We start from the raw sequence: 23,811 nt of genomic DNA, 5'->3' as shown, positions 1-23,811 counted from the left end.
TTAGCACCTTATAACTCTTGATAACAGTGACTGACTAAAGCCAGAAATACCTCCAAGTGGGCACGCAAAGAGATTAATTTGCCTAAAATCATACATAGAGAAATGGAAACCCAGAAATATTTACTGTCCTCTCCCTCTCATGACCTCAGCGTTTGCAGAAGGTCCTGGATTGGTAGCCCAAGAAAATACAGTCCTCTCTTTCACCATGGACACAATAAATCAAAGGCAGTGGAAACTCAAGCATTTTATTTTCTGACCATGCCAGCATACCTTAGCTTATCCATCTCTCTTAAAGGGTGACAAAATACTTTGGCATCTACAGGGCCAATAGGTGGCCTGCCTTGCAACTCATGAGCTGTATGTAACTGTACAAAGCGGACACAAAACACGATTGTTCTACTTAGTAGCACTGTATATCCACTTCGTACAGTTGCAGACAACTACATTACATGCAATCTGATGCATGTAATTTCTTGACCTCTTTTCTGAAATGGCCAGTAAAGGCGTCAAGTGTAATAGAGTCCTGTTAACAAGAAAACAAAGCATCCTTTAAAATTAACTTAATGTATACTACCAAGTGTATCACCGATGTTGCTCAGTAATTACCTACTTTGGAAGGATTTTAGCAATGAAGAGGAAAGAGAAGCTCCATGGTGTACTATTGTTAACATGGGTAAAAGAATCCAAGAAGCAAGGCACCAATACTGACAACTCAGAAACTATGCTATGTAAGTTTTAAGTATCTGGCTTAGGCCTCTTACCAGCAACTGCTTATGCATTCTGAAAAGATGCTGCTTACCTACAACTGCAAAGCACTTCACAATCTAGAAACGATAGGAGGGAGCTCTGCCTAAAAATTAGGCCAACCTTTTCATATGTGACTAATGAAATCTGTGTGTGCCTTCCCTTGCCAGTGTCTCAACCTGCGACACCTGACATGCACCTGACTCCAGCGGACGGATGGTCAGCTCTGCTTTCTTAGCACTGAATGTGAAAAACATGAGGTGGAATGCCTTAACTACAGAACATGATTATCCTGTTATTTTTATATTATTTAGGCACTGACTAACCCACCACTGCTTACAAGAAGCAAGATGGTGGGGCATTTAGAATGCTTTTCTCATGTCTTCACAAAAAAATGTGCAGGCAAATTTAAAATGACTTCTCAGAAACATGGAAACAATTTAGTTTTCTAAAATCAGCTTGTACTTTATCCCACGGTTTTATTCAGGCATAAGAAATATTATTTTACAGTTATTTAATATAACTCTGGCATAAAGAAAAATGTGCGTGTGTGTTTGTGTGAAAGAAGAGTAGGCAAGCCATGAGAAGATGCTGAAATCAGCCATACCACAATGGAAGAAAGCTCAGGCCAGAGAACATATGGAATAACCCCTGCAACATCCTCAGAGTGTTGGGTATGTAAAGCTGTTGCGAAGCACAGACACTGCTCTTTTATTGGAAAAAATGAGCGTGCTTCAGTTTCCACTGTTATTGTAACTATTATTATTTCTGACCTTTTTTGTTTTAATATGCCAATTGCTGACTGGAAGTCAGAGTCCCACCTGGAGACAGCGCCGCACTAAAATGAGTGATTCCTAACTGTAAGAATAAATGCCATGTGTTTTCTCCTTAAAAAACATGTAGGTCTCGCGTTGCACATATTCAAACCCTTGTGAACATTAATACATTGGGTCAGTGCACACAGGACGCTTTCACGTCGTGTTTGATTCCTGCAGGCGAAAGGAGCTCTCCCCAAAAGTCAAGCTGCGTTTCCGCATGGCTGTTCCAACACCCGTCAGCACAATCGCCACGCAGTCACCCAAAAGCTGCTGGCCTCACGCTGCCGCTTTGTCCATATCAGCCTGAAAGTGACACAAATTCTCAGCTGAATTTCACATCCGTGAAGCTGGTGATGTACGCGAGGCGCACGGCAGAGAACCGGGCACGACACGGAGCGCGGTGCCGATGCCAGCCTTTACACTTCCCTAGTCCTGCCAAGCAGGCGCCCGCTGCCCCCACGGAAAGCCGATGTGCAGGCGCCCGTGCTGTCGATGCTGGGCCGGTGAGGGCCTCTCCGCCACGTTTGGGCGAGGATTACCACGGCAGCAGGCACCACCCGGTGCTCTGCCGCATCCCCGGGCAGTGCCGCTGCCTGAAAGCCCCTCGCCGGGTCAGGGGGCGACCGTCGGGCTCAGCCCGGCTGCCCGGCACCCCCTGGGCCGCGGGGCTGGCTTCGGGGCTGGCTTCCCGTGTTTACTCCCCGAGCAGGGGCTGTGCGGATGCGCTGCTGCCTCACTCAACTTCTCCGCTCGCCCTGTCTCGGCCTCTGAATGAAACCCGCCCAACTCGGGAGAGTAAGTTACCGAGGGGCTGCGCGAGGGGCCGCGGGGGCCGGGTCCGAGCGGGGCCGTGCCCGCCGCCCGCACCCCTGCGCGGCCGTTACCCCGCGGCGCTGCCCCGGGCAGGCGTAGTTTACTCTCGCAGCCCTCCCCGGGCGGCCAATGGACAGCGGCTGCCGGCGCTGTGGCCGGCACGGCTCCGTGCTCCCCTCAGCTCCGGGGGTCGGTGGCCGCCGCTACCTGCCCCGCTGCCGGCTCCTCTAACGCTGCAAGAAGCAGCGCGACGATCTTTGTGTGAGTGTGTGCGGGGAGTGTGTGCGCCAGCGGCTCCCTCGCGGGCCGCGGGTGTAACGGCACCGCCGAATGGCTGGCGCGCCCGTCTCTCAGCGAGGCGGCCAATGGCGGGCCGGCTTATATCCCGGGGAGTGTTGTGGCGCTGCCCGGGTTGCATGGCTCTGTGTAGAGCCGCGTTCCGCGGGTGCCGAGGCGGAGGGGCTCCGCTGCGCGCCGCGCCTCGCTCCGGCCCAGCGGCGCGCTGCCCGCCCGCCGGCCCTGCCGAGGTGAGTGCGCGGTGCCCGACAGCCCTCGCCGGGCGGCAGGGACACGGGCAGGGACGGGCAGCGGCGGGCGGGGAGAGGGGTGCCCTCGCCCCACACTTTCCCCTCCGAGCCCCGGCGGCGGGGCTGCCCCCCGGGCCCCTCCCGCGGCGGTGGCGGCCGGGAGGGAGGCGCGGAGCTTCCCGTGCCCTGCGCGGCGGCTGCCGCGGTTCCCAGTCACTTTTCCTGCCTCCCGTCAGCCTTGCCTTCGCTTCAAAGTTTGGGCAGGGGAAGACGGGTAGGTTGGTGCCGTCAGCCCTGTGCCCGGCCGGGAGGGCAGGGGCTGTGTTACCGCGGGGCGAGGTGAGTTGTAATGCAGCGCAGGGCATTTAAAACAGAGAAAGACAGAAAAAACCCCAACGAGCCTGGAAGAAGCAGGCGGCAGGGGTAGGCCAGCCAGTGCCAGGCTGCGTTTGAAACCAGGCACCTCTCGCCGCCACAGAGAGAGAGGCGAGAGCAGCGGCGGCCGCGGCGGAGAGAGGAAGGGGAAGGAGGGCGAGGAGGAGGAGGGATGGCCACCGGCGGCCGCTCGGTGTGTGCCTCCGGGGGGGACTTGACAGGGAAATCGCGGCAGGCAGAAACGAAACTTCATCCCGAGGGGCGGCGAGGCGAGGCGCGGGGGAGAGTGCGCGGATCGGTATCGGCTGCCGGCGGCCTGGGGGGGCTCCGCGTCGCCGCCGGGAGAAAGGGAGGGGGGTATAAACCCGGAGAGGGCGACGGAGCCGATCCGGCGGCCGCCTGGGGCGGAGGGGGGGAGGCGGGAGGAAAAACCCCGGCGCCGACCCCGACAACAACAGCGGCCGGGCTCGGCCGGAGAGTTGGGCTGTGCGTTTTCCGGTAGTCATCGGCGGCGATGCGCCCGGGGCGGCGGCGGCCCCGGTGGGCAGCGGGGAGGGTGGGGGGGGCGGGGACGGGCGGCCCTGCCGGAGTTTCGCGTGGATGTGGGATTATGTTGTGTCAATAAGTTTAAGGTGGAAAAGGAGAAAGGGAGGCGGGCGGGGGCCGGGGGGAGGCGGCGGCAGGCCTCGGCCGCGCGAAGTCCTATTTCCGAAGGTAAGTTGTGACATTGGGTGGTCGCGATGACAGAAAACTTGGCGAGGGGCGCCCCGGGGAGGGGGCTGCCGCCTCAGGGGGGCTCTCCCCGTCGCCGGGAGCCGGATGGGTGCTCGCCTGATATTTGCTGCTGCGAGATCGGGTCGCTGGTAAATTACAGAAAGCAGCCCTCCTCCTTCCCCCCCACCCCCCCTCTCCCCCGGCAGCCGCTTCGCTCTTCCTCCTCTCGGGTTTATTTGCAATGTATGAAACTTGCATGGCTGTGAGAAGAGCCGATCCAGTGTAGGTTTGCGAGGAGGAGGAGGAGGAGGAGGACGGGGAAGGAAGGGTTGGAGGCAGGGGAAGGGAGGCAATCGCGTTAATCCCGGGCGCCGCACGGCAGCAGGTTTGCGTTGGAAATACCGGCGGCAGCCCGCCGCCGCCGCTGAATGAGGAAGGTAAAACGAAGCGATGCGAGAGCCGCCGAGGCGACATGTACGGCGGCGGGGCGAGAGGCACCGGCAGGCGGCTGCCCGCCCCCTCCCTGCCTGCCTGCCTGCTTCCCTGCCTGCCTCCTCCCTCTCTCCCTCCCTCCCTCCCCGCCGGGGCGGGGAAGGACCGTGCCCGGGTCTCCCCCGCTCGCCGCCAGCCGAGCCGGGGGGCCGCGGGGCTTTAACCGTGTGCGGGGCGGATTCGCCACTTTTTCCGGGGGAGGCCCGCGGTTAAAAGTTTTTTTCCGGAGGTGAGTGTGTGCGGGGAGGCCGGGGCGCCGCCAGGCCGGCGGTGGTCACTCGGGCCTGGGGCGCCGAAACCATTGCCCGTCCTGCTGGTGACACGTCCAAGTCCCGCAGCCCGGCGGGGCGGCGGAGGGGCCCGGCCCGGCCCGACCGCCGGAGCAGGGACGGGGGTGCTGGTCTCCATGTGGCTCTCCCGGCAGCGGCGGCGGCACCTCCTCCCCGGTGGCAGCGGCGGCGGCGGCAGCAGCGGGATCATCGCCCGGGCCCGCGGGGAGGAGGAGGGGAGCAGCAGGGAGGTGTTTGCTGCCAGCCTGCCTCGCCAGATCCCGCCGGGGAGGGCAGCTGGGAGGGCCGGGAGCCCCCCGCGCCCCCTACCCGCGCCGCCGCCCCTTCCCTGCCCGCCCGCCCGCCCCCAAAGGTGTTGTGCAGACTTTTCCCCCGGGAGGGTGAGATTTATGCGCTGCATTATTGCTCCTCTCCTCCCCCCTCAAAGCAAGATGGACTCTCTCTTCTCTCTCTCTCTCTCTCTCTCACTCACTCACACACACTCTCTTTCTCTCCCCCTCTCCCTGTGTCTTGTCAGCCTTCAAGATCGACATTTTGTAACTAGGATGCAAACTTGATGGTGACCGGGGGCGGCGGGTGGGGGGGCTCGGGGAGGGGGGGAGACGGGAAAGCCCTGGGTCACGGCGGTCTCTCTCCATATTTAATACCTTTTCTTTCCACCCCACCCGGGAGCCCGGATTCCGGTGGCCCTGCACTTGGCACGGGCGGCGGCCGGGGGTCTGTCCGCTCTCCCCGCGGGCTGCGGCGGTGGAGGGGCCGGCTGGGCGGTCGCAGGACTCCGGGCGGCTCGGCTGGGCTCTGCCGGGGGGGAACGGGCATTACCTGAAACTGTGTTACAGCGTTGCAGCCTTCCGTCCGTCCGTCCGTCCCCCTCTCTCTCGCTCTCTCGGGCTGTCTGTCTGTCTCGGCGGGTGGATCTCGTACCTGCAGTCTGGCAGCTTGTTCTTGTTAATTTCGCGTTGTTTGGCTTATCCACGCGCGGGGATTGATCGCTCACTTGTGTAAGTTCCCGGGGGTTATTGTTATGTGTGCCTCCTTTGCAGATGGTGGTCAACTTTGTGCCTTTTATTTTGATAATGCGTGCGTGTTTCTCTCTGTGTGTATGTAAATAATTACGTGATGCATCCCTGTGTGTACGTATATGTGTCTCTCTGCGCGCATAAACATGCATCCGTGTGTGTGTGTACGAGAGAGACAGAGGAAAAATAACCCAACCCTGCTGCTGCACACTCAGTCATTTGCTCCATTTGCCCAGTCCTGATGCCCTTTAAAGACACGATGCATCTTTTGTTCGTTCCTTACGGTTTCCTACGACTATCATCTTGCTATAATGACAACTTAGGTGGGGCGGGGGTGAGAAGGAAGCAAGTTTCAAGTTTTGGGATCTCTCCTCTCGTTGGCGTTGCGGTGAGTTGCAATATTGTAAAATCATGGTGTGCTGATGATGTGCCTTTATTTGATACTTTATAGGTCACTATCACATGACAAAGGCATTGAGACAGCTTCATCTTCATCTGTCTGTAATTTCCATTTGCCTTCCCGGGTAAGTATGTAAACTGTACACATGGAAAAAGAACTTGGTTGTTGTTGATAAGATAGAGGTCCTCGTGCTGCCGCTTCTTACATGGAAGATGCTTGTTCAGGTTTTAGCGCCTCAAAAAACATGTCTTCTCCAGGTGCTCATAGCAACTGCTAGATAATGAAGTTTGTATGTAGGGGTGGGTTTGAATAACCTGAAATTGAAAGACCCTGCATATTCAGATCTCTCTTCGCTTCTTTTCTCCTTTCTTGTTTTTCCTTAAACCTTGTTTTGTAAAGATAATCAGCTGATTGACCTGGGGCAAAAGTTTTAAACCAAAGTAACACTAGAATATGCAAAGCGCAACACACGGGTCAGAAACTGAATGAGAATGTAAAGTCCTTTTAAAATTCAGTGGTAGGAAAAATAGGAAAATGTAAACAAAATGGGTAATGGGAAATCTCTGGAGGTCAAGAATCAGTGAGAAGTTTAGCAGAACTGTAGTACTACTGCAGCAGGAGTTGGTTCAGTTTTAACATAAAAACTGAGAGCTAATTAGAATTCTATCCATGTTCTTTCTGTGTTACTGTTTTCTCTTTTGGTGTTGATTAATGCAGGAGGCTATCAATTTGAAAGAGGAATCTTAGTGACTAACTTACTAGTATTTGTGAGCTTTCAGGTACACATCCTTTTTTTTATCTGTATGCTGGGAAGAGTTTCGACACCTTTTTGGAGGGTTTGAAATCATTTAAAGTAGTTTAAAGAGTAGGTTTTACATTTGTGGGGTCACGTTCATAGATGACATAAAATAAATGCACTTGGAACGCTTCTTGTACAGTCGCTCATGGCTGCCCTGAACTGCCTCTGGCCCAAAATGGGGGAGTGGGAGGTAATATTTTTTTGAAGATACTATTGTGTACAGAGTTAAAAGCAAGACAAGACATGTATGTGGGGTTAGGTTAGTACTCATAAATGCGAATGATTAATAATGTACTCTTGACCTCTTCTAGGCAGTGTATAGCAGACATAGAGTAAGTGATGGTCCCAAACACGCTGGCTTGAAGGGGACTGTTGGGAGCAGCTGTTGCGGTGTGATATTATGACCACAAAGCTAGTCTTAAGGCTGGGATAACCACTGTGGGGAGATGGTTCGAAGGGAGGGTTCTGCCTGTTCTCCAGTTCCTGTAGAATTACATCCAAATTTCAGCTTTTTGGATTTTGTGGGCAGTGAGGTTGGTATGTGTAGATCTGAGAGTATAAACACCAAATTAAATTACGGAAATTCTTTATGACAGACTAGTTGCATAGGAGAACATGGCTTTCAGTTTTATAGTGTTACTGACAAGGATCATGTTCTGTGTAGAGTCATTGGTGCAGCAGTTTTTACAAAATAAAAACACACTGGGAAATTAAAAAGCTGGCAGATAGGCTTCAAACTGTTGTTCAGAGCTGAATACCAAATGCACTGATTTTTGAACTTAATTTTCTGTGTTTTCAGGTAAGAGTCAGATTAGAGTGTTGTAAGTGCCAAGGACTTTGTCTTCATTTGGAGTGATAGTAAAGAGTACTGAACACGAATAATTCAGGGACCTTCCTTCAGGTAGTACCTTCAGTCATTACCTGGTTTTAGTTTCTTGAGTTGAAGACTTTTAGATGCCTGGAATTTTGATCCTAGAAACAAAGTGGTGGTCATAATCTGCCCACAGCTTTAAGAGGAGTGGACCTCGATTTTTGTGCATAATACTAGATTTAGGTCTTGCTTGATGTTGAACTGGCATGAACAAATTACAAAGACGAGAAGGGTAGGGTATCTTTCTGATGAAAAAGGCATAATAGAAGCTTTAGAGGAAGCAGAGAAAGATTTCCCTGTAGCTTAAAAGAAGATAATAAAAACAATGTGCCTAGTCAAGGGGAGAATAGAGATTCCGTTAGATTTGTCCATTACTAGAAACTTCCATTTACTTTAGGGAGCTCTTACTTTGGTAAAAGGGAAGATTTATTGTAGAATTCTCAGTAAAATAACTGAATGAAGTTTAGTAATTCAGTCTTGACCTGTGGGAGGGACACTGGAGTTCTGGTCTTGTTTAACAAGTGCTGGTGTGCTTTAAGCTAAAAGGGAGTGAGCTGCTAGCCAGGGGGCTTTGGGGATGTTTCGGAAATTGGCCCATGGTCTCAAAAGTTCTGTGAGTACCACTGTCCCTCCTGGCACAGCAAGCTGAATAACCATTTTGAGCAGAAACATAATTTAGCAGAAATGTACCTGGTCTCTCTGTTGAGGTGAACTCAAACTATTTAAGAAGCTTGCCCTCGGTGCTTTTGATTTTATTTTTTGGGGGACCTGCTTTCTCTAAACCCATTGCCTGCAAAACTTCCGTTGGTTTCAGCAGGAGGCTTAGTAGGAGTGTAGGAGTGATGGTGAGAGGAATTTGTCCGTGTTTATTTTCCCATTCAAGGAAGAAAACCTTTCTCTTTCATAGCTATTGTGTGAATAATTAAAGATATTAAATGTCAGTTTTCCACATAAAATATCAGAGGAAATCATGCAGTTATTTTATAGGTAACATTTTTCTTTTTCATCCAGAATGATCTTAATACACTTTCTTCATAAATTAGTGGTTCCATAGCTTGTGATCCTGTAAGCATGTGAATATCTTTAAGCAGATGACAAGTCTTGTTAAATTCGCTGATACAGTTGCTTGCATTCAGAGCTTAAAGTTATTCCAGGTTGTTGCCGCTGGTGGTCTGCAGGCTGAGGATGCTGAACATCTCTGAAGCTCAGACAACATGGGATTAGGTGGAGCAGTCTTGTGGCATAGAGCTGTTAGCAGAGTGGTTTGAAGTAAGGAAATTTTGGCCACGTGAGCTGGGGAGAGTTACTCTTCCACAGCATGTAGCAGTGGGGAAGGTGCAGGTAAGGTAGGTGAGACCTGCAGTGTGCAAGGCTCTGCTGTACTGCGAGGATTGTAAAGGCACCTGCAGTGAAATTTGGGCACCTGGGAAGTGAAACACTGCCTCTTGTTTGGTGGTACGTGGCACATGTAGTATTCAGGCCTCTCTCTTCATCTGAAAGTTCCAACTTTAGTTTACAGTCAGTTAAAATTGGAACTGAGCTGAAACTCTGGGTTTAATTTCTGCCTGTGCACCATGCTGGCAGTGTGAGCTTCTCATGAGTGATGTAGTCAAAACCAGTGGCCACTTCACACAATTTGGACCCAAGTCAGGCTTGCTGTGCCCTGCCACAGGGGTAGCCCACCACAGCCTCTGCTAGAGTCAGCATCATTGCCGTTGCCTGCTGGTGGCTTCCAGGGTTGGAGTTTACTCTTGGAAGCATGGCTGTATGTCACTTTGCCACCTGCAAATGGAGGCTAATGATACTTTCCTGTATCCATAAATCATATGGCGCCCATATATTGGGACAGTTTTCCTGAGTGAATTAAGTTTGCTTTGAAGTAATATGGGTACCGTTTTACCTTACTGTAACCTTAATAATTTATATTTTCTTTATTACTTAGGAGTCTATAACACTGGGTTGAAGTAATAGCCGTACGTATTTCAAAATATTCTTGTGAAGAAACAGGAAAAAGTCAGCTTTCTGACTTCTGTAGTATTGACTGTATTTCTTTTCCTTTTACTACGTTTCCCCCCATTTCCTAGGGGGAAATTGTCAGAAGCCGTTTCGTTCTGCTCTATGGCAAAACATTATTTGGACTTACTTCCTTTGTATTACTTTATTTTTATTTTTTAAGATCAGAAATGATACAGTGTTTCTGTTTGAGAGCCATGTGGTGAGCCTGGTACTAGTGGACATGTAAATTTCACAAGATTCCTATAGCTGTCACCCTTATTGACAGTTTCAGAAAGGATAAGACCTGATCCTGCGTAAAATTACTTTAAGAATGGCTTGATGGGCTGCTGTTAGATCGCATTGCTTGGAAAAGAAAAAAACAACCCACGTTATTCTCTCAATAACAATGATATTATTAATAATTGGCAGTTGTAGGCATTGCCTTATTAGTGTGCTTATGTCTGTCTGGCCAAATACATAAGCCATACTGTAATCATACACCTCAAAACAAGGAACAACCATTTTTATCCCTGTTTTGGGCGTCTGAGATACAAAGCAGTGAAGGAGTGTAGGCTTGTCTGCAGTCACTTAGCAGGTTAGTGTTAGCAGGGAATGGAATAAAATCCGCATTTGAATCTTTAGTTTTGTGTCCTTTCCCTTTGCGTATACTACAGCTCTGAAGCTTTGCTAGTAAGTGCCTGTCTTTACGTGTGAGAAGTCTCACTGAATTCTGTGCCAGTTGGGCATCTTTTGCTAATACTCAACTTTCATTCATAATGCTGCTTTAAAAACAACCCAAACACCTTCAGAATAGTGTGAAGTTAGTGACTTCCAATTTAGTTATATTTATTGACAGGAGAGTCTAAAGTAGGATGAGAACTTACTTAAGAGTTTTTGCCACTAAACATGGTATTTAAGCTGCTTGTATATTATACTGTTTATTATATTACACGATCTATTTAACACAAACTTACTTGTATTAGTTTTATTAAGTGGGATAATGGTTTTCATAGTGAAGTTTTTAAAATACGCGTTCATGTGAAACAGTTGCTTTAATTATTGTTCATATTTGTAATCTAATGTAAAATCACAACTAGTTTTCATACGAAACACGGAATTGACAGAAGCAGCTACTTTGGCACTCTGGCAGTATTGTGATAAATAGGGTAACTTGCTAATTTAAACTTCCATTTCTAAACCTGTTAAGCATATTTCATCTTGTAAGAGTTTCAGATTTGCTGATTACCGGTGTTTTGTTACTGAGAATATGAGCTGGCTTTGATTTTAAAATAGGAGTTGTATTTGAGGAGTAAAGCATGCTTAGTGCCTGAGTGTATACCAAATTGTACTATTTTCACAATGATAGCAGCATTTTATTATTTTTAACATTTCTAATTTCTGTTACATAAAAAAATGAACCGACAAAGAGGAAAAGCATGGTTTTGACACTTTCCAGTGTTTGCGCCTTTTACTTTATAGCACACAAATGCATAATGTAATAGCAAGTCCTTATAAGCGTGGACAATTCAGCATGTGAAAATAAACTAGCTTCAGGCATATCTGAGTACAAAGAAAGTACAATTTTTAGCAAGGGGAAGGAAAGTTAACAGGATTTTATGAGACTACACTAAGAAAATCAGTTGCTTAGGAAGCATGGAATTTTTATTGTCAGAAATCATCCACGTGGGTGTTTTGATATAAGAGATTTTACAAAATGTGTCAATTGCAGAAAATAAGAAACGGCATTTTACTGACCCTTAATGTCACAGAGGCTCATTCAGCAAAGATAAAAATAATTCAGTGGACTTGCACAACATGGGATCTGTGGAACTTAATTCAAGTGGAAGCTCTCCCGACAAGAAGCTTAACAAGTCCTGTCTACACCTTCCCTTGCCGAGGGGAAGTGGGAAGGTGTGTCTTCCCTCTGCCTGTTTGGTGGTTTTTGTTTGTTTTATTTGTTTGTTTTTTATTATTTTGTCTTTCTGAAAGGCAGTATGTATGCAACATGTAACAAATTGTTGGGGAGCCTCCTTTGAGACATGGCGAAACGACACTAACTGCATGCCTGGCCGTGGGGTTACTCTCCTGTTACACAGGTGTAGCAGCAGGAAGATTTCTGCCATCCATGCTCTCAGGAGAGGCTTTGTCCTGCTCTTCTGAAACCCAGAGTTCCCCGTGGCAGGGCTGGGCATACACATTAGAGGCCTGCTCCTTGGTATGGTTGGTGAGAGCTGAACCGGCCCATGGATGGATTCAAGCGAGGAAAGCTTAAACCTGGTCCTGGGCCTCTGGTGGGCTGGGTCATGGATTAGCAACTACACCGTACTGCCAGGTGTGCCAGGCAGTATTTCACTGCTGTTGGGCTGATGGCTTTCAACCTATACCTTTCAGTTCTTTCCCCAGTGTGCTTTTTATGCCAGCTACATAAAGACTTAAGCATATGCCTTGTCAGAAGCTGTCTGTCTTCTGGGTTTGTTTTTTCTGTTTTGTTTGTTTTTCATCCATACCCATGTCCTACACAATCAGGAGTTACCCAGCAATAGCAGTGGGTAAAGCATGTTGCACGATAATAGTTAGGATTATATCGCCTGTGGTAGAATAGTAAGTCTTCACTCTTCAGCCTGTGTGTTCTTTTATGAAGCAAATAATCCTAGGTTTTTGTTTGTGCATGTGAGGGAATGCGTTATTTTGTGGTTGTCAAAGCAATATTTAAGAGAAAGACATCACGAGAGATTTGGAGATGGAGCTGGATAAAGAAAACCACTGGGAAAGAATGGGGGAGAACTTGGTATTTTTTTATCTTATTTCAGCCTCTTCAGTGTGAAGTAATTCCACGAAAGTCAGTGGAGCTGAAGTGTTTCGATGTTCTGCATTAAAATCTGTCTGTGAAAGTTGGGAGGAAGTTGCTTTCTTTTGCCAGGTTGATGAAAAAGGCATTTTTGTGGTTGGCCATGTTTTGATTTACTTTCCAGAAGTGGTCTTTGAGCTGCATCACGCCTACAGTGATCTACAGTTAGCAACATCATGCTGATTTTGATTTTTATTTTCTTCCTTATGGGGTGAAGTACAGGAACATCCATGTATCTTGTCCTGACTACTGAAGAGCTCAATCCTGCAGCTATAGCTGTGCAGTTGCATTCCTGAACAAAAAGCCAGAACCGGAGCTGCATCAGCAATGTGCACCCCTTTGCATATCCACCGGCTGAAGTTTCTGGTGGTCTTTAATTCATCAGGAAAGCTGCAGATTTCACATCATTCTTAATTATTGATATGCAAATAGTCGTGCCAGGGTCATACAGCCGTTGTACTCTGTGATCAGTGCATAAGCTTATAGGCAGTCCCTTACCTGATGATAAGCAATGCAGGAAGGGATAGGAATAGAGACATTGCCGAAACATGTAGAGCTCCCATAAATCAGAAGAGGCTAGAAGAGCATAAAGTGTGAGAATGCCATTTGGTAGATGGTACATCTTTTGACACGTATGCCATTTCGTTCATGTTTGCTTCCCAAGTTGGTTGTGTGGCTGGGCAATCAAAGCATTCTGATGTACTGCACATCAGTGGTTGAAGATAGACTTGAAAAGAAGTGGCATTATCACCTCCACTTCATTGGTGAGTCTGGCTTCAGATGTTCTTTCTCTTTGCAAAAGTTTTCTTTATACCCAGATTTCATGTTGAATAGTGCAGACTTCCTGCCTGGCTTAGTTCTTATCAGAGGGTGCTCCGTGCCACAAACTTGTGAGTTACAGGGTTTACTTCTTGTTTGAATATGTCTGTAATTCTTATTTAAGTGTCTTTATTTGTATTTCTTCCCTCTAATTTGTTTGAGATACTCTTTCATACATTGTATTAAACATCAGTCATCAAGTGCTCATAATATATTTTGAAACAAGTATGCAAAATTGCAGCATGATCCAGCACTGATTACAGAGCTATGGCATATGAATTAATAAGAAAAAAATAGCATCATTAATTTCCAGCTGCTTTTGGAGAAACAGAGGTGTTTATAGGGGGGAAATTTGGTGTCTGCAAAATGGAAAATGACAAAACCGGTAGCAAATACAGTAATGTAGGTAACTATTCACGATTTATTTCCTCTGGTCTATTGATTAAAAATGGGTTCCAGTACTGAAAGAGTAAGCAGAAGCTCCAGTGCCATTCTTTTAAAACTGTTGGACTAAATAAAGAACACAAGTGTCAGAACTAGAGCAAGGGGAGGAAGTTTTTAACTTTATTTCTTAGTATAGGAAACCTTAAATGAGGGAAGTAATTTATAGATAGCTGAGTGTAATGGTTGGCTGAATGTGTCTGTTTCCCATTAATATGAGAGAGAATTGTGTGTGTGTGAGGCGAAAATTATTTCTTAAGTGTTTCCCTTGGTAGTAAATCAGTATTTCCCTTGCATTTCTTGTATGTGCTTGCTTGTGCTTGTCTGTCTCATCTCAGCATTGGGTACCAAAGCAGCAGAAGGTGAATAAGGTCTATGGTGAAAAGTGACCCAGGCAAAATGTTACCTTGTGAGGGCCCTTGCCACAGCCTGGACCACCAGCTTCCTTCAGATGAAGCTGTTGAAGGGATCTGGATGCTCAGTTGCAAGTTTGGGGATAGCTTAGCTTGCCGTTACTCAGGGCTGGCCTGTTGTTCAGGTGGGAGCTTCAAACAAAGCTTTAGGCCTGCATGCCTGTGAAGTCTTCCTTGTTTTTAATCAGCAAAGGAAGATCCTGCCCTCCTGAGAGATGTGTCTAGAGGAAATGGGTTATTTATTTGTATAGTGAAGCGGACTCTCAAGGATGTCCCTGTTGAGCTTTCTGTTTCGCTGTGCCATGCGGTGACAGGGCTGAAGGAGCGGGAGGATGCTGGAGTGCAGGGAGGGAAGCACCTGAGAAAACTGGCCAGACACTGTTTTGTCCTGCTGGTTTCTGTGCCATGGGTGATCTAGTTTCTGTGTGCAGTCTTGCTTTCCTGGATGGACCCACAGTGCTGCATTTGAAGTTTACTGTTGCTCTTCACTTAATGGAGGCAGAAAGAGAGAAATCAAAACGGGAGGTGAGGCCATCATCACAGACATCCCCATGCAGACGTTGGCAGGAGAGAAGGGCACAGTTCAGGTCTTCCAGTGAGGACAGTATGTGTTCTCTTATTCAAGGATACTAAGCGGGGGGGAAAATAAATCTTTGAGTGGGGGATGGTGTTCTGTGGAGCGCTAACAGGCTTTGCAGAGATTGAGCAGGGCTGAAGGGGGGGCAGGCACACTGAAAGCAAGGAGGCTTTTGCACCTCGTATTCCTGCCCCTTGTGAGCCCCTCTGTACATATGCTTACGTGTCTGCTGCCTGGACATGCTGGTTATTATACCAATCGAATTGATTTAAGTCATGATTTTGGTCAATAAACACTTGGTTTAAATTGGTGCTTTTAATCTCATTTTGCTTTGGTATTCTTGTATTTGTTTTCTCTGAAGCAATCTCTATTGGTAGATGACCGTTAAAATATGTTGCTAAATATAGCCTTTACCCTAAATTTGGCACCACTTTTTTGTCAGTTCAGAGGATGCATTGTACGGCTGCACGCTTTCTAAGCAATTACATGGTTTATATGCATTTATTTAGATTGCAACTGTTAAAGTTTTGATTTAGGACATGACAAATTTTTTTTTTTCTCTTTATTTTCTTTGTGGCGTTTAAAATGTCCTGTTTAATGAAGCCACGCTCAACATGTACACACAAGTTAATGCAAATAGATTTTGCACTTAAAATATAAGTTAAAGTGTTCTCCCTAACAAGGTAACCTATTCTGCTGTCACTGGACGCAGGCTTTGAGAACTAGTAGAACTCAAACTTAACTGCTTTGCTTTCTCAGATGAGGAGGAAGATGAAGTGATCTTGCTTTTTTAGTTTCTCAGTTTCACACCAAACTCCACTAAGTGACTTATGAAGCAAAGATATTTTCTCTGCAAAGGCAGTGGAAGTTACTACTTTCAGGTAACTTAGTTCTAAAAGTAATACTTGTTCTTTGTCCTTCAGTGAGGACTCACCTGTTCAGTGTTTGAACTTTGTTTACAGCTTTGACATGAAACATTTGCAATTTACTTTAATATAAATGGAGTTTATATAATATTACAGTAGAATTTAACATTTGTTTGTCATAATTTAAAGATAAATTACAATTAGGTATTTTTTATTAAAATACATTTAGCATCAGTAACACCTGATGGAAATGTTGATCAGGTTTCTTTCTTCAGAAAGGATTCATCTGTAACTGTATCTTTTTCTCTTAAGTTGAATATATTTTCAGATGACTTCAGTATCCATTATCCAGTTTTTTATTTGTAATAATGCCTTGGGCAGTATCATTAAGGAATGCAGAATAGCTCACTAGGTGACACTGTTTTCATATTAACCTTCTCCTTTTTGAGGGAGCTAGAGCCCTTTTGAGCTTCTAGCAAATACAGATCAACAGATATCTGTCTGTTTACACAGATATGTACTTAACATTAAAAAAAAAAAAGTTGTTATTTTGAAATTGCTGTTGCAAGTTTCCCTCTAGACTATGTGGCATGTGACTGGCTGTTGTGGTTGAGAGTGGACTTCATAACTTTCAGCACCACTGGTGTCCAGAAACCAAAAAGTGAAGGCAAGTTGGTTACTAGATACTGAATGTATTAACAGCGTATGAAATGAAGAAGGAGTAAAAGGAAAAAAAAATTGGTAAATATGTCATAGCAACTCTGTGGGCTAACACAGGTAAAGAATTCTAACCCCCACCCTACCAAAATATTAATAGCATCTGGGCAGAGTCAGAGAGTTTGATAACGTGTTGACTCTGCAGCTCCACACAGCTTTTGTGCAGCAGGGGAACTGTGTAGCAGTACCTGTGACCAATGAGGAATGCAGAGTTAGACCTCAGGTAGTAGAAGGGCTGTGCTCAGAAATGTGGAGTGCGCCTGAAGCGTGGTGGCACAGTTACACAGACTACTCATATATTGCAATTTTGCCCCCGCCTCCCCAAAGGAGGAGTTACACACTTCAAGAAGTGTTTTTTGTGGCCTTCTGTCCCCAGCAGAAACACAGCTTTTGTGATCCTGTCTTTGTCCTGTTTTTCCATATTCTTTCGTATCAAATGTATAGGGTATTCAAAGTCTCAACAGTTGTTGTGGTCTTGTATAAGTAAATATGAAAAGATAAGATTAGAAAGCTAAATAGAAATTAGAAGGAAATCGAAGCAAAGGTCAAAATGCTATTGTAGGTCACAAATGTTTAAAACAGTCAATTTTTAAAAAGGGGGAAAAAACCCAAAAACCTTCAGTAAAAATTTGAAATGGTTAAATTACTGAGTATTACCTACTCCTTTTCTTAAGAAGAGAACAAGCCAAAGTAAGAGGAATCACTCATGCTGAAAGGGTCATCATTTTAATTTTCACATACATTTGGTACAACATCAATAAGAAAATAAAGTAGGTGTGTATTTAGGCAACTTTTCTGATGGAAGCTGTTTATTGCTGAAGCATTCATGTTTTATGAAGCTGCCCTAAAACAATTAGCTCTTGTTTAGCATAAGTATTTAAACAGAATGCTTTACTAATTCAACTGATTTTATAGTTACTGCATTTCCACTGGATTGAACTATTCTTGTTCTAACTTGCTTCCCCTCCTCCTTAGACTGTGAAATATTGAGGCTTTCTTTCCTTTCTGAAAATAAGTATTTGAGCCAAGATTTTATCAGGAGAATTGGTATCTTTGAGGATGTTCTGTTGAGATGTCTCAGAGAAGCCTGTTACTCAGCATATGCTTAGCAGAATTCTCCTGCTAGGTTGCACTGAAAGGGGCTACTGGTCAGGCTGAAAAATCTGGATATAAAATTCACTGTAGTCTGAATTCAGAGTTGGTGTGAGCTTGTGCGCTTCCACTGAGGCTGCTGAGTTTGGCTGCGTTAGTCACAAAGATTGTGGCAAAACCAGCTAGGAGCAGTATTAAAATACTGCTCTAACTACATCAGTGACACTTCATGGGAGAGCGAGACACTCTCACTCCTTTTTGTTTCTTATTTGTGGGGAGGGGGGTTTGGTCCAGTCACTGCAGCTAAAGCTCACTTTTTTGCCTTTGCTTTGGAGAGTTAGTCAGATGGATCAACTTATTGAAATAATCCTACCAACAGTCCATATTTAGATAATAGGCCAGTCTTTTTCTTGGAACGAATTTGTACTTGGGAACTTCTAGAAAATCGTATCTTCACAACGAGAAGCATTTCTGCTAGTGCTGAACCAAACTAGTGCCTCTGCCAAGCAGTCTGCTTTCATGGCAGCTCTAGCCAAGCACAGAGGGAGTGGAAAGGCAGGTGCACTCCCTTAGCCCAGGCACTCCAAGTTTGTGCAAGGTAAGCTGCAGGGGAATGTCCTTTGCAAAGTAGTGGATGTATTATTCACTGTCTGCAAAACAGATTCTATCAGTTTCCCAGGTACTACTTCCCCCACACCCCCGAAAGTGGCAGGGGCAACTGACCATACGTGTGATTCTCCCACCTCCCATCCAAAAAGGAGCTGCGCTATTAGCCAGGAGCCATGCCCCATTAGGTCTAATCACTGTTGTGCTGAGTTCGGTGGGAACTTTGCTATTGACTTTAGTGGAAACAAATTCTAACTTGTAAGAAAACCTTCACGAATCTCACTGAGGATTTTTTTAAAGATTCTCTGTGCTTTACCTGTGTGATGATACTGGTGATTGGTGTGAATTTTACTGTTGTACAGATGTGGGTGAAAGTATGAGCATGGATATAGTAACCTTGGCATAGTGTACCTTTATTCTACTACAACTTTCTCAGCTACAAAGACCAAAAAAAGCAGTAAAATCCCTTTCACAAGGGTGTGCTTGCATTTCTGTAAGCTTGCTTTTTGCCCTTCAATGCATGCTGGTGTAACAACTGGTGTGGAAGTAAAGCATGCATGCACGAAAGTCCTTGTCTTGGTATAGGCTAGTATCCTGGTGCCATAGTGTTCTGGTATAGCAGAAACAAGATTATTTTCTAAGGTAGGCAAACTCATAGAATAATGCATAAATTATCTTCTGGTGGTGCTAGGAGTGAAGAAGAGTGATCTTGGAGTGAGTTTCTAGTAAAATGTGCCCCAGTCATTGAATGAATTTCTTGAAATATGACCTGGGGCATACTCAATGCTGTATCTAGTACATTTTACTATTTAAACTCAAATATATTCAGAGGGATGGGTGAAAATGCATTCCAACTCTGCACTTATATTTTAGCAAGCAAATGAAAGGTTAGCACTTCCTTCTAGGGTTCTGGCAAAGGGTGAAAATTGTGCTGGATGGAACAGGAAAAAAATGTGCTGGCTCGTGCTGCAGTTTTTACCATTAACTTGCTTCACGATCTCAGCAGATCACTTCCTCTTTCTTCCTCTCTCTGTTTCTCCATTTACAAACTCATTTACAAACTTGGGATGGTGATGGCTTCTTCCTTTCTAAAGTGTTGTGTGATCTCTGGAAGTAAAGCTTGGTACTGAGTAGCAGGGCAGAAAGTTGAGGAAAGTTGCCCAGATTTTATTTGATTTGATTTTTTGTTAATTGCCATGTGTTGGCTTTGTCAGGGTAAAATAGCAGTTGGATTAATTGTGGTGGTGTTATAATACTTGGAGAAAATTTTACACTGAGGTTCAGTTTCATTTAATGTTTGTGAAGATCTAGAAGTGATGCCTCCTTTGTCTAGAGAGGTGGACTTCAGATTGACTTTTAGCATTCTATCCTACTAGAGAGTCAAAACAATTCACTTTCTAAACAGGTATATAAACAAAGTCTTTAAGATTGTGCACTGTAGAACACAGGTGGTGTTTTCATTTATGCCTTACCTGTTTTGTTAAACAGCACATTATTAGGGTATAATAACACTGTGCTCTCCTATTGTGTACTTTTACAGGCATCAACTAACTACATTTTACAAACATTTCAGAACCAGTGTTACCACCTCCGTTTTGCAGATTGCAGAGTAGACCCAGGGATGTTCAGGTAAGACCAGATGGCTGGTGGCAGAACCAAGTGGAGAACTCCTGAACTTCCTGCAAGTTTCTAGACCACTGTTGAATTTATTACACCAGTTATCTCTTTGTTACTAAAATATCCAGCCTGTGTATGTGTATATATTACTTTTCCATATTGGCAGGTGAAAAAAAAATGGTAATGAACTGCTATCTATCAATTTCAGGCTTACTGGTTAAATATTTGTAAACTTACCAAATCTGTTAGTATCCAAGTTCAATTCAGAATTCTTTTACATGTAGGAGTTTGTGTTACATGATAGAAACATAACCTTGCAGGTCAGAGCTTTTGGACCTGGTGTTTTTCTCTTGCAACCCAGGGTCTCTACTTATCTCAGTGCTGTGTGAATATTGTTCTTCCTACTCCTCTGAAAGTGACTTTTGCAAGGATTTATAATCATGTTTGCGGTCTGAGATGTGTGAAGGTGATGGAAATGTATTTATGCTGGTTCCAGGCATGAGCTAAAATGTCCTACTTCTCAAAAGGGCTTCATAGGCCAGGCTTGGGCTGCGCTTACATTTTTTCTTGAGTGTTCAGTTCGGCTCCCCAGCTTGAGCTTTGTGCTCTAAGGATTGGCACAAGTGGCCTGGAAGGAAGTGGGCATCGTGGCAATGTGGGGTTTTGTGAAGCACTTTGTAGTTCAGGTCCCAAGTTTAAACTTTGCAGTTTCATTGTAGTTCATAACAAGGAAGTCTAATGGCTATCTTTTAAAGCAGATTAGACTGGGAATCCATAGATCTCGTGCTTTCTTTTCTTAGGCTGGTACTGTTCAGAGCTGTGGACTGCTGTGCCAACCTAGGATTTTAAGCATGTTCCACTTTCTCAGTTGTTACATGGTCTTGAGCATACCAGAACTCGATTTCACAGAAAAGTTCTTAATACCTTGTTCACCTTCTGATGTCAGATCCAGCCATCTGTGTGCTATACTGTGAAATAAAATGATAGCAAGCTAAGGAGATAATAAGTAAAAATGTGTAGATCCCAAGGGAGTTATCCCCATCCTTGCTCTGCAGTTCCAGCCAGCACTATCAGGGTTTTTAACGACTGACCTTTTTTAAATGCTGTCGAACTTGAATCTTTTGGACTGAGTTTTTCCTGTGTTGGGCTTATCTTTAAGGCGAGAGCCATGTAGGAGATGATAACAGATTACTAGAATAAAAATATTTATCTTCCTTCCCCCCCCAAAAAAAAACCTGACTTGAAAAACAACTTTAAAAAACCCCCAACAAAACAAAAAAATGGCTAAACAGCCCATAGCTCTTAAGGAGCTTGGCCTGAAGAATGCTGGTCCTGCTGGTCATCCTAAGAATTGATTTTTATTTCACAAATACAAAAGTTTTCTTGTGTGGTTGTTTTTTAAGAATTGTGCTTCAGTTGTGGAGAGGACAAAGATCTTTATATGCTTGATTATTTTAGGGCCCAGTTCTGCAGTGCGTCTGTCATAGCAGTCTCCCTGAGCTATTGCAGTTGCAGGATTGAAGCCTTACATGCAGCTAATCTTACAGGGACCTGATCCTGCTCTAAGACATTTTGGCACAGATCCTTGGGCACGTGCACAGTTCTGGGTCAGCTGTTGTGGCTTGGCATCAATGAAACAATTGGTGAAGATGGATCTGATTGTGAATTCCAGTTTATGAAGCAGTGAGGTTCCTCTTGGAAATCTGATCAGGCTTGCTACGTACAGAAGCTTGTAAATTCTGTAACCTGAGTGATTTTTAGAGGTGTTTCTCAAGAAAGAGACAGTTGCATTCAGAACTTCCCTCTTTTTGCCTTAAAATGTAAGGTTTACAGGGAAAGGAGATCAATAAGGGTATAGATAAAATAAAACCAGAAGGGGGTAAGTGGCCCAGTTGTGGTGGTGTGGTTTGTTTGTTTGTGTTTTTTATGCTTCTTCCTCCAGTTAATACATGAATAAAGTAATTAATTTATGTAACTGCGTGGAAAGTTCCCTCAACAAAAGTTTGCAAAAGTCAAATAATGTTTTTGCAGAAAAATAAATATTCTGAGAAAAAGTGAAACAAATCTTAGGCTGACAGCTAAGGAGTAGTGTTTCAGATGGGAACCAGGCTGAAGCTGTGCCATGACGTTTCCTTGACCTGGACCAGATGCTCCTGGCTCCTTAGAGAACTCGCAACTTTAAGCAAAGTTCTTTTTTTCTGCTGGTGTTCAGAATGCTGTGGACAACAGTGAGAGCTGAAAATTGTCAGGTACTTTTCACTCTGCTGCTGCTGCTGCTGCTAGGGAGTTTTGTTACTATCAGGTCCAACAAAGTTACACTTGCCAAGAGGAAGACTTCTAGTTGGGGTATGAGAAATGTATCTATGCTGCTGCTGGTTTTGAACCATGCTGAAGAGTAAGGATAGAAGAATACTCCCTGGTACTGCAGTAGGACTGCTGTGGGCATGTAGGTAAGCAGAAAGTTAGCTCAGGGATCTTTCTGCTGCATTGGTAATAATGCAGAATAGAGGACTAGTAGAGAAATAAAATGGGAATGAGAGGATACGGCAGGATGATTCAGTTGCATCAAAATTAAATTTCTTGTAGGGTGCTAGTATTTTCCTCTCGTGCTTTGTAGTGTCATTGAGACCTGCAGTGGGTGTTGGATCTGATTGATTCTGGTGCTAGTGCGTACTATTTCTTTTTCTCTATAGCCAAGGACTGAAGGTAGCTCTTAACATGTCTGCAGTTACAGTGAGACTGACTGAACATCATCGTGCTCCAGAACAGGGAAGAAGCTGAACCAAATAGCTCGTGACGAGGAGATGTCTATATTTTTAATAACCCAGGGTGAGGTGAGAGTATAGGGGTACCTGGGCTGTCCTTGCAAAGTATTGGCTGTATTGGAATTGAGTAGGCTATGCCCTGCCACTCTGATTCCCTGCTTATCCAGATTGAGAGCTCTTCTAGAGCTTCCTGCCTGTTTGTCTCTCTGTGTTTCCTGTAGTAGAGATTGGGATGGGTAAGGACAACTGTGAGGAACATTTTGGAGTCTTTAGACAGTCAGGACACAGGCACAACTCAGTCTGGGAGGGATTCTCAATACTGGAGCTGAGGTGTGGTCAGAGGTTGTCATGGACACCTCTTGAACTTTGGCTTCTAAGTCAATTGTATATCTGCTAGGACTTTTAAGAGTATATAGGGGGAGATAAAAAGGTGGGGAATATTATAATGAACAGAGACAACCCCACTTGAGAAGTTACCAGGGAAGCTTGTGAGATCACAAAACTTTATTCAAGAACACAAAATTTCTGTCCCACAGGTATACTGGGCCAACTTGATTCATTGCCTGGCATTTTGTCATTGTTTCACTCTTCAGCAAAAATACATTCTGCTTTTGGATGAAAGAGGACATTCCTGTTCTATTTCCTTTGGCTGTGGATCTGTAGTTATTGTTCTTGGGTTTATTTATGAACTACTGAGGCCTTTACTAGAGATGATTTGCTTGTGACATTGGGAAGAGCTGTTCCTGTTTTGAGCCTGTTGACTATTTTTCCTTTACAAGAAGGAAGTTTGAAGGAGCTAAGTTTGCTGCAGTTGGCATCAGGTACACAGCACTGTAGATGTCCACCAGGTTCAGTGAAGTCGTTGTGGGATGATGGAGGGAAAGAAGTGCTCCCTATCTCTTCTTGCATTTCTATGCACCTGTAACAAATAGCTTAGCTCGAAGAATTGAAAGGAGAGGGTCCATGGAGGCTGTTGGTCAGGTTCATGGAGTCACATCATATGCACTCCTCTGTGCTTTTTCATTTTTGAGATCTGGAGCAGCAGAGGTTTTGTTTAAATAAAAAAAGAACCATCTTTTCTCTATTGTTTGCAGTTGCTGTTGTCTTTCTGCACCTCCACAAAGTAGGTGTAATGAGTTACCTGTCTGAGGGGCAGCAGACAACATGTAAGACATGAGGATGGAGATCCATGG

The 23,811-nt window shown here is 45.2% G+C and overlaps 1 protein-coding gene across 13 annotated transcripts in view; it reads left to right on the top strand.

The window, feature by feature from the left end:
• Positions 1–2,552: 2,552 nt before the first annotated feature.
• The window catches only part of BBX (BBX high mobility group box domain containing), a 147,281-nt gene continuing 126,022 nt past the window's right edge, over positions 2,553–23,811 (top strand). For 2 of the 13 annotated variants that reach the window (XM_030471457.1, XM_030471456.1), the window contains exons 1-2: positions 4,315–4,712; positions 6,244–6,316. In XM_030471457.1, coding sequence (XP_030327317.1) covers positions 4,420–4,712; positions 6,244–6,316 — 366 coding nt within the window. In that variant the 5' untranslated portion in view covers positions 4,315–4,419. Of the gene's footprint in view, positions 2,637–2,780; positions 2,903–3,053; positions 3,242–3,746; positions 3,764–3,972; positions 3,992–4,312; positions 4,713–5,678; positions 5,775–6,243; positions 6,317–13,382; positions 13,470–23,811 lie in introns of those variants that run through there. The other 11 variants (XM_030471466.1, XM_030471460.1, XM_030471458.1 and 8 more) reach the window with 11 other exon arrangements.

Source organism: Strigops habroptila, chromosome 2, assembly GCF_004027225.2.
Source record: "Strigops habroptila isolate Jane chromosome 2, bStrHab1.2.pri, whole genome shotgun sequence".
NCBI lineage: Eukaryota > Metazoa > Chordata > Aves > Psittaciformes > Psittacidae > Strigops > Strigops habroptila.
This window is presented reverse-complemented; position numbering and strand designations above follow the sequence as displayed.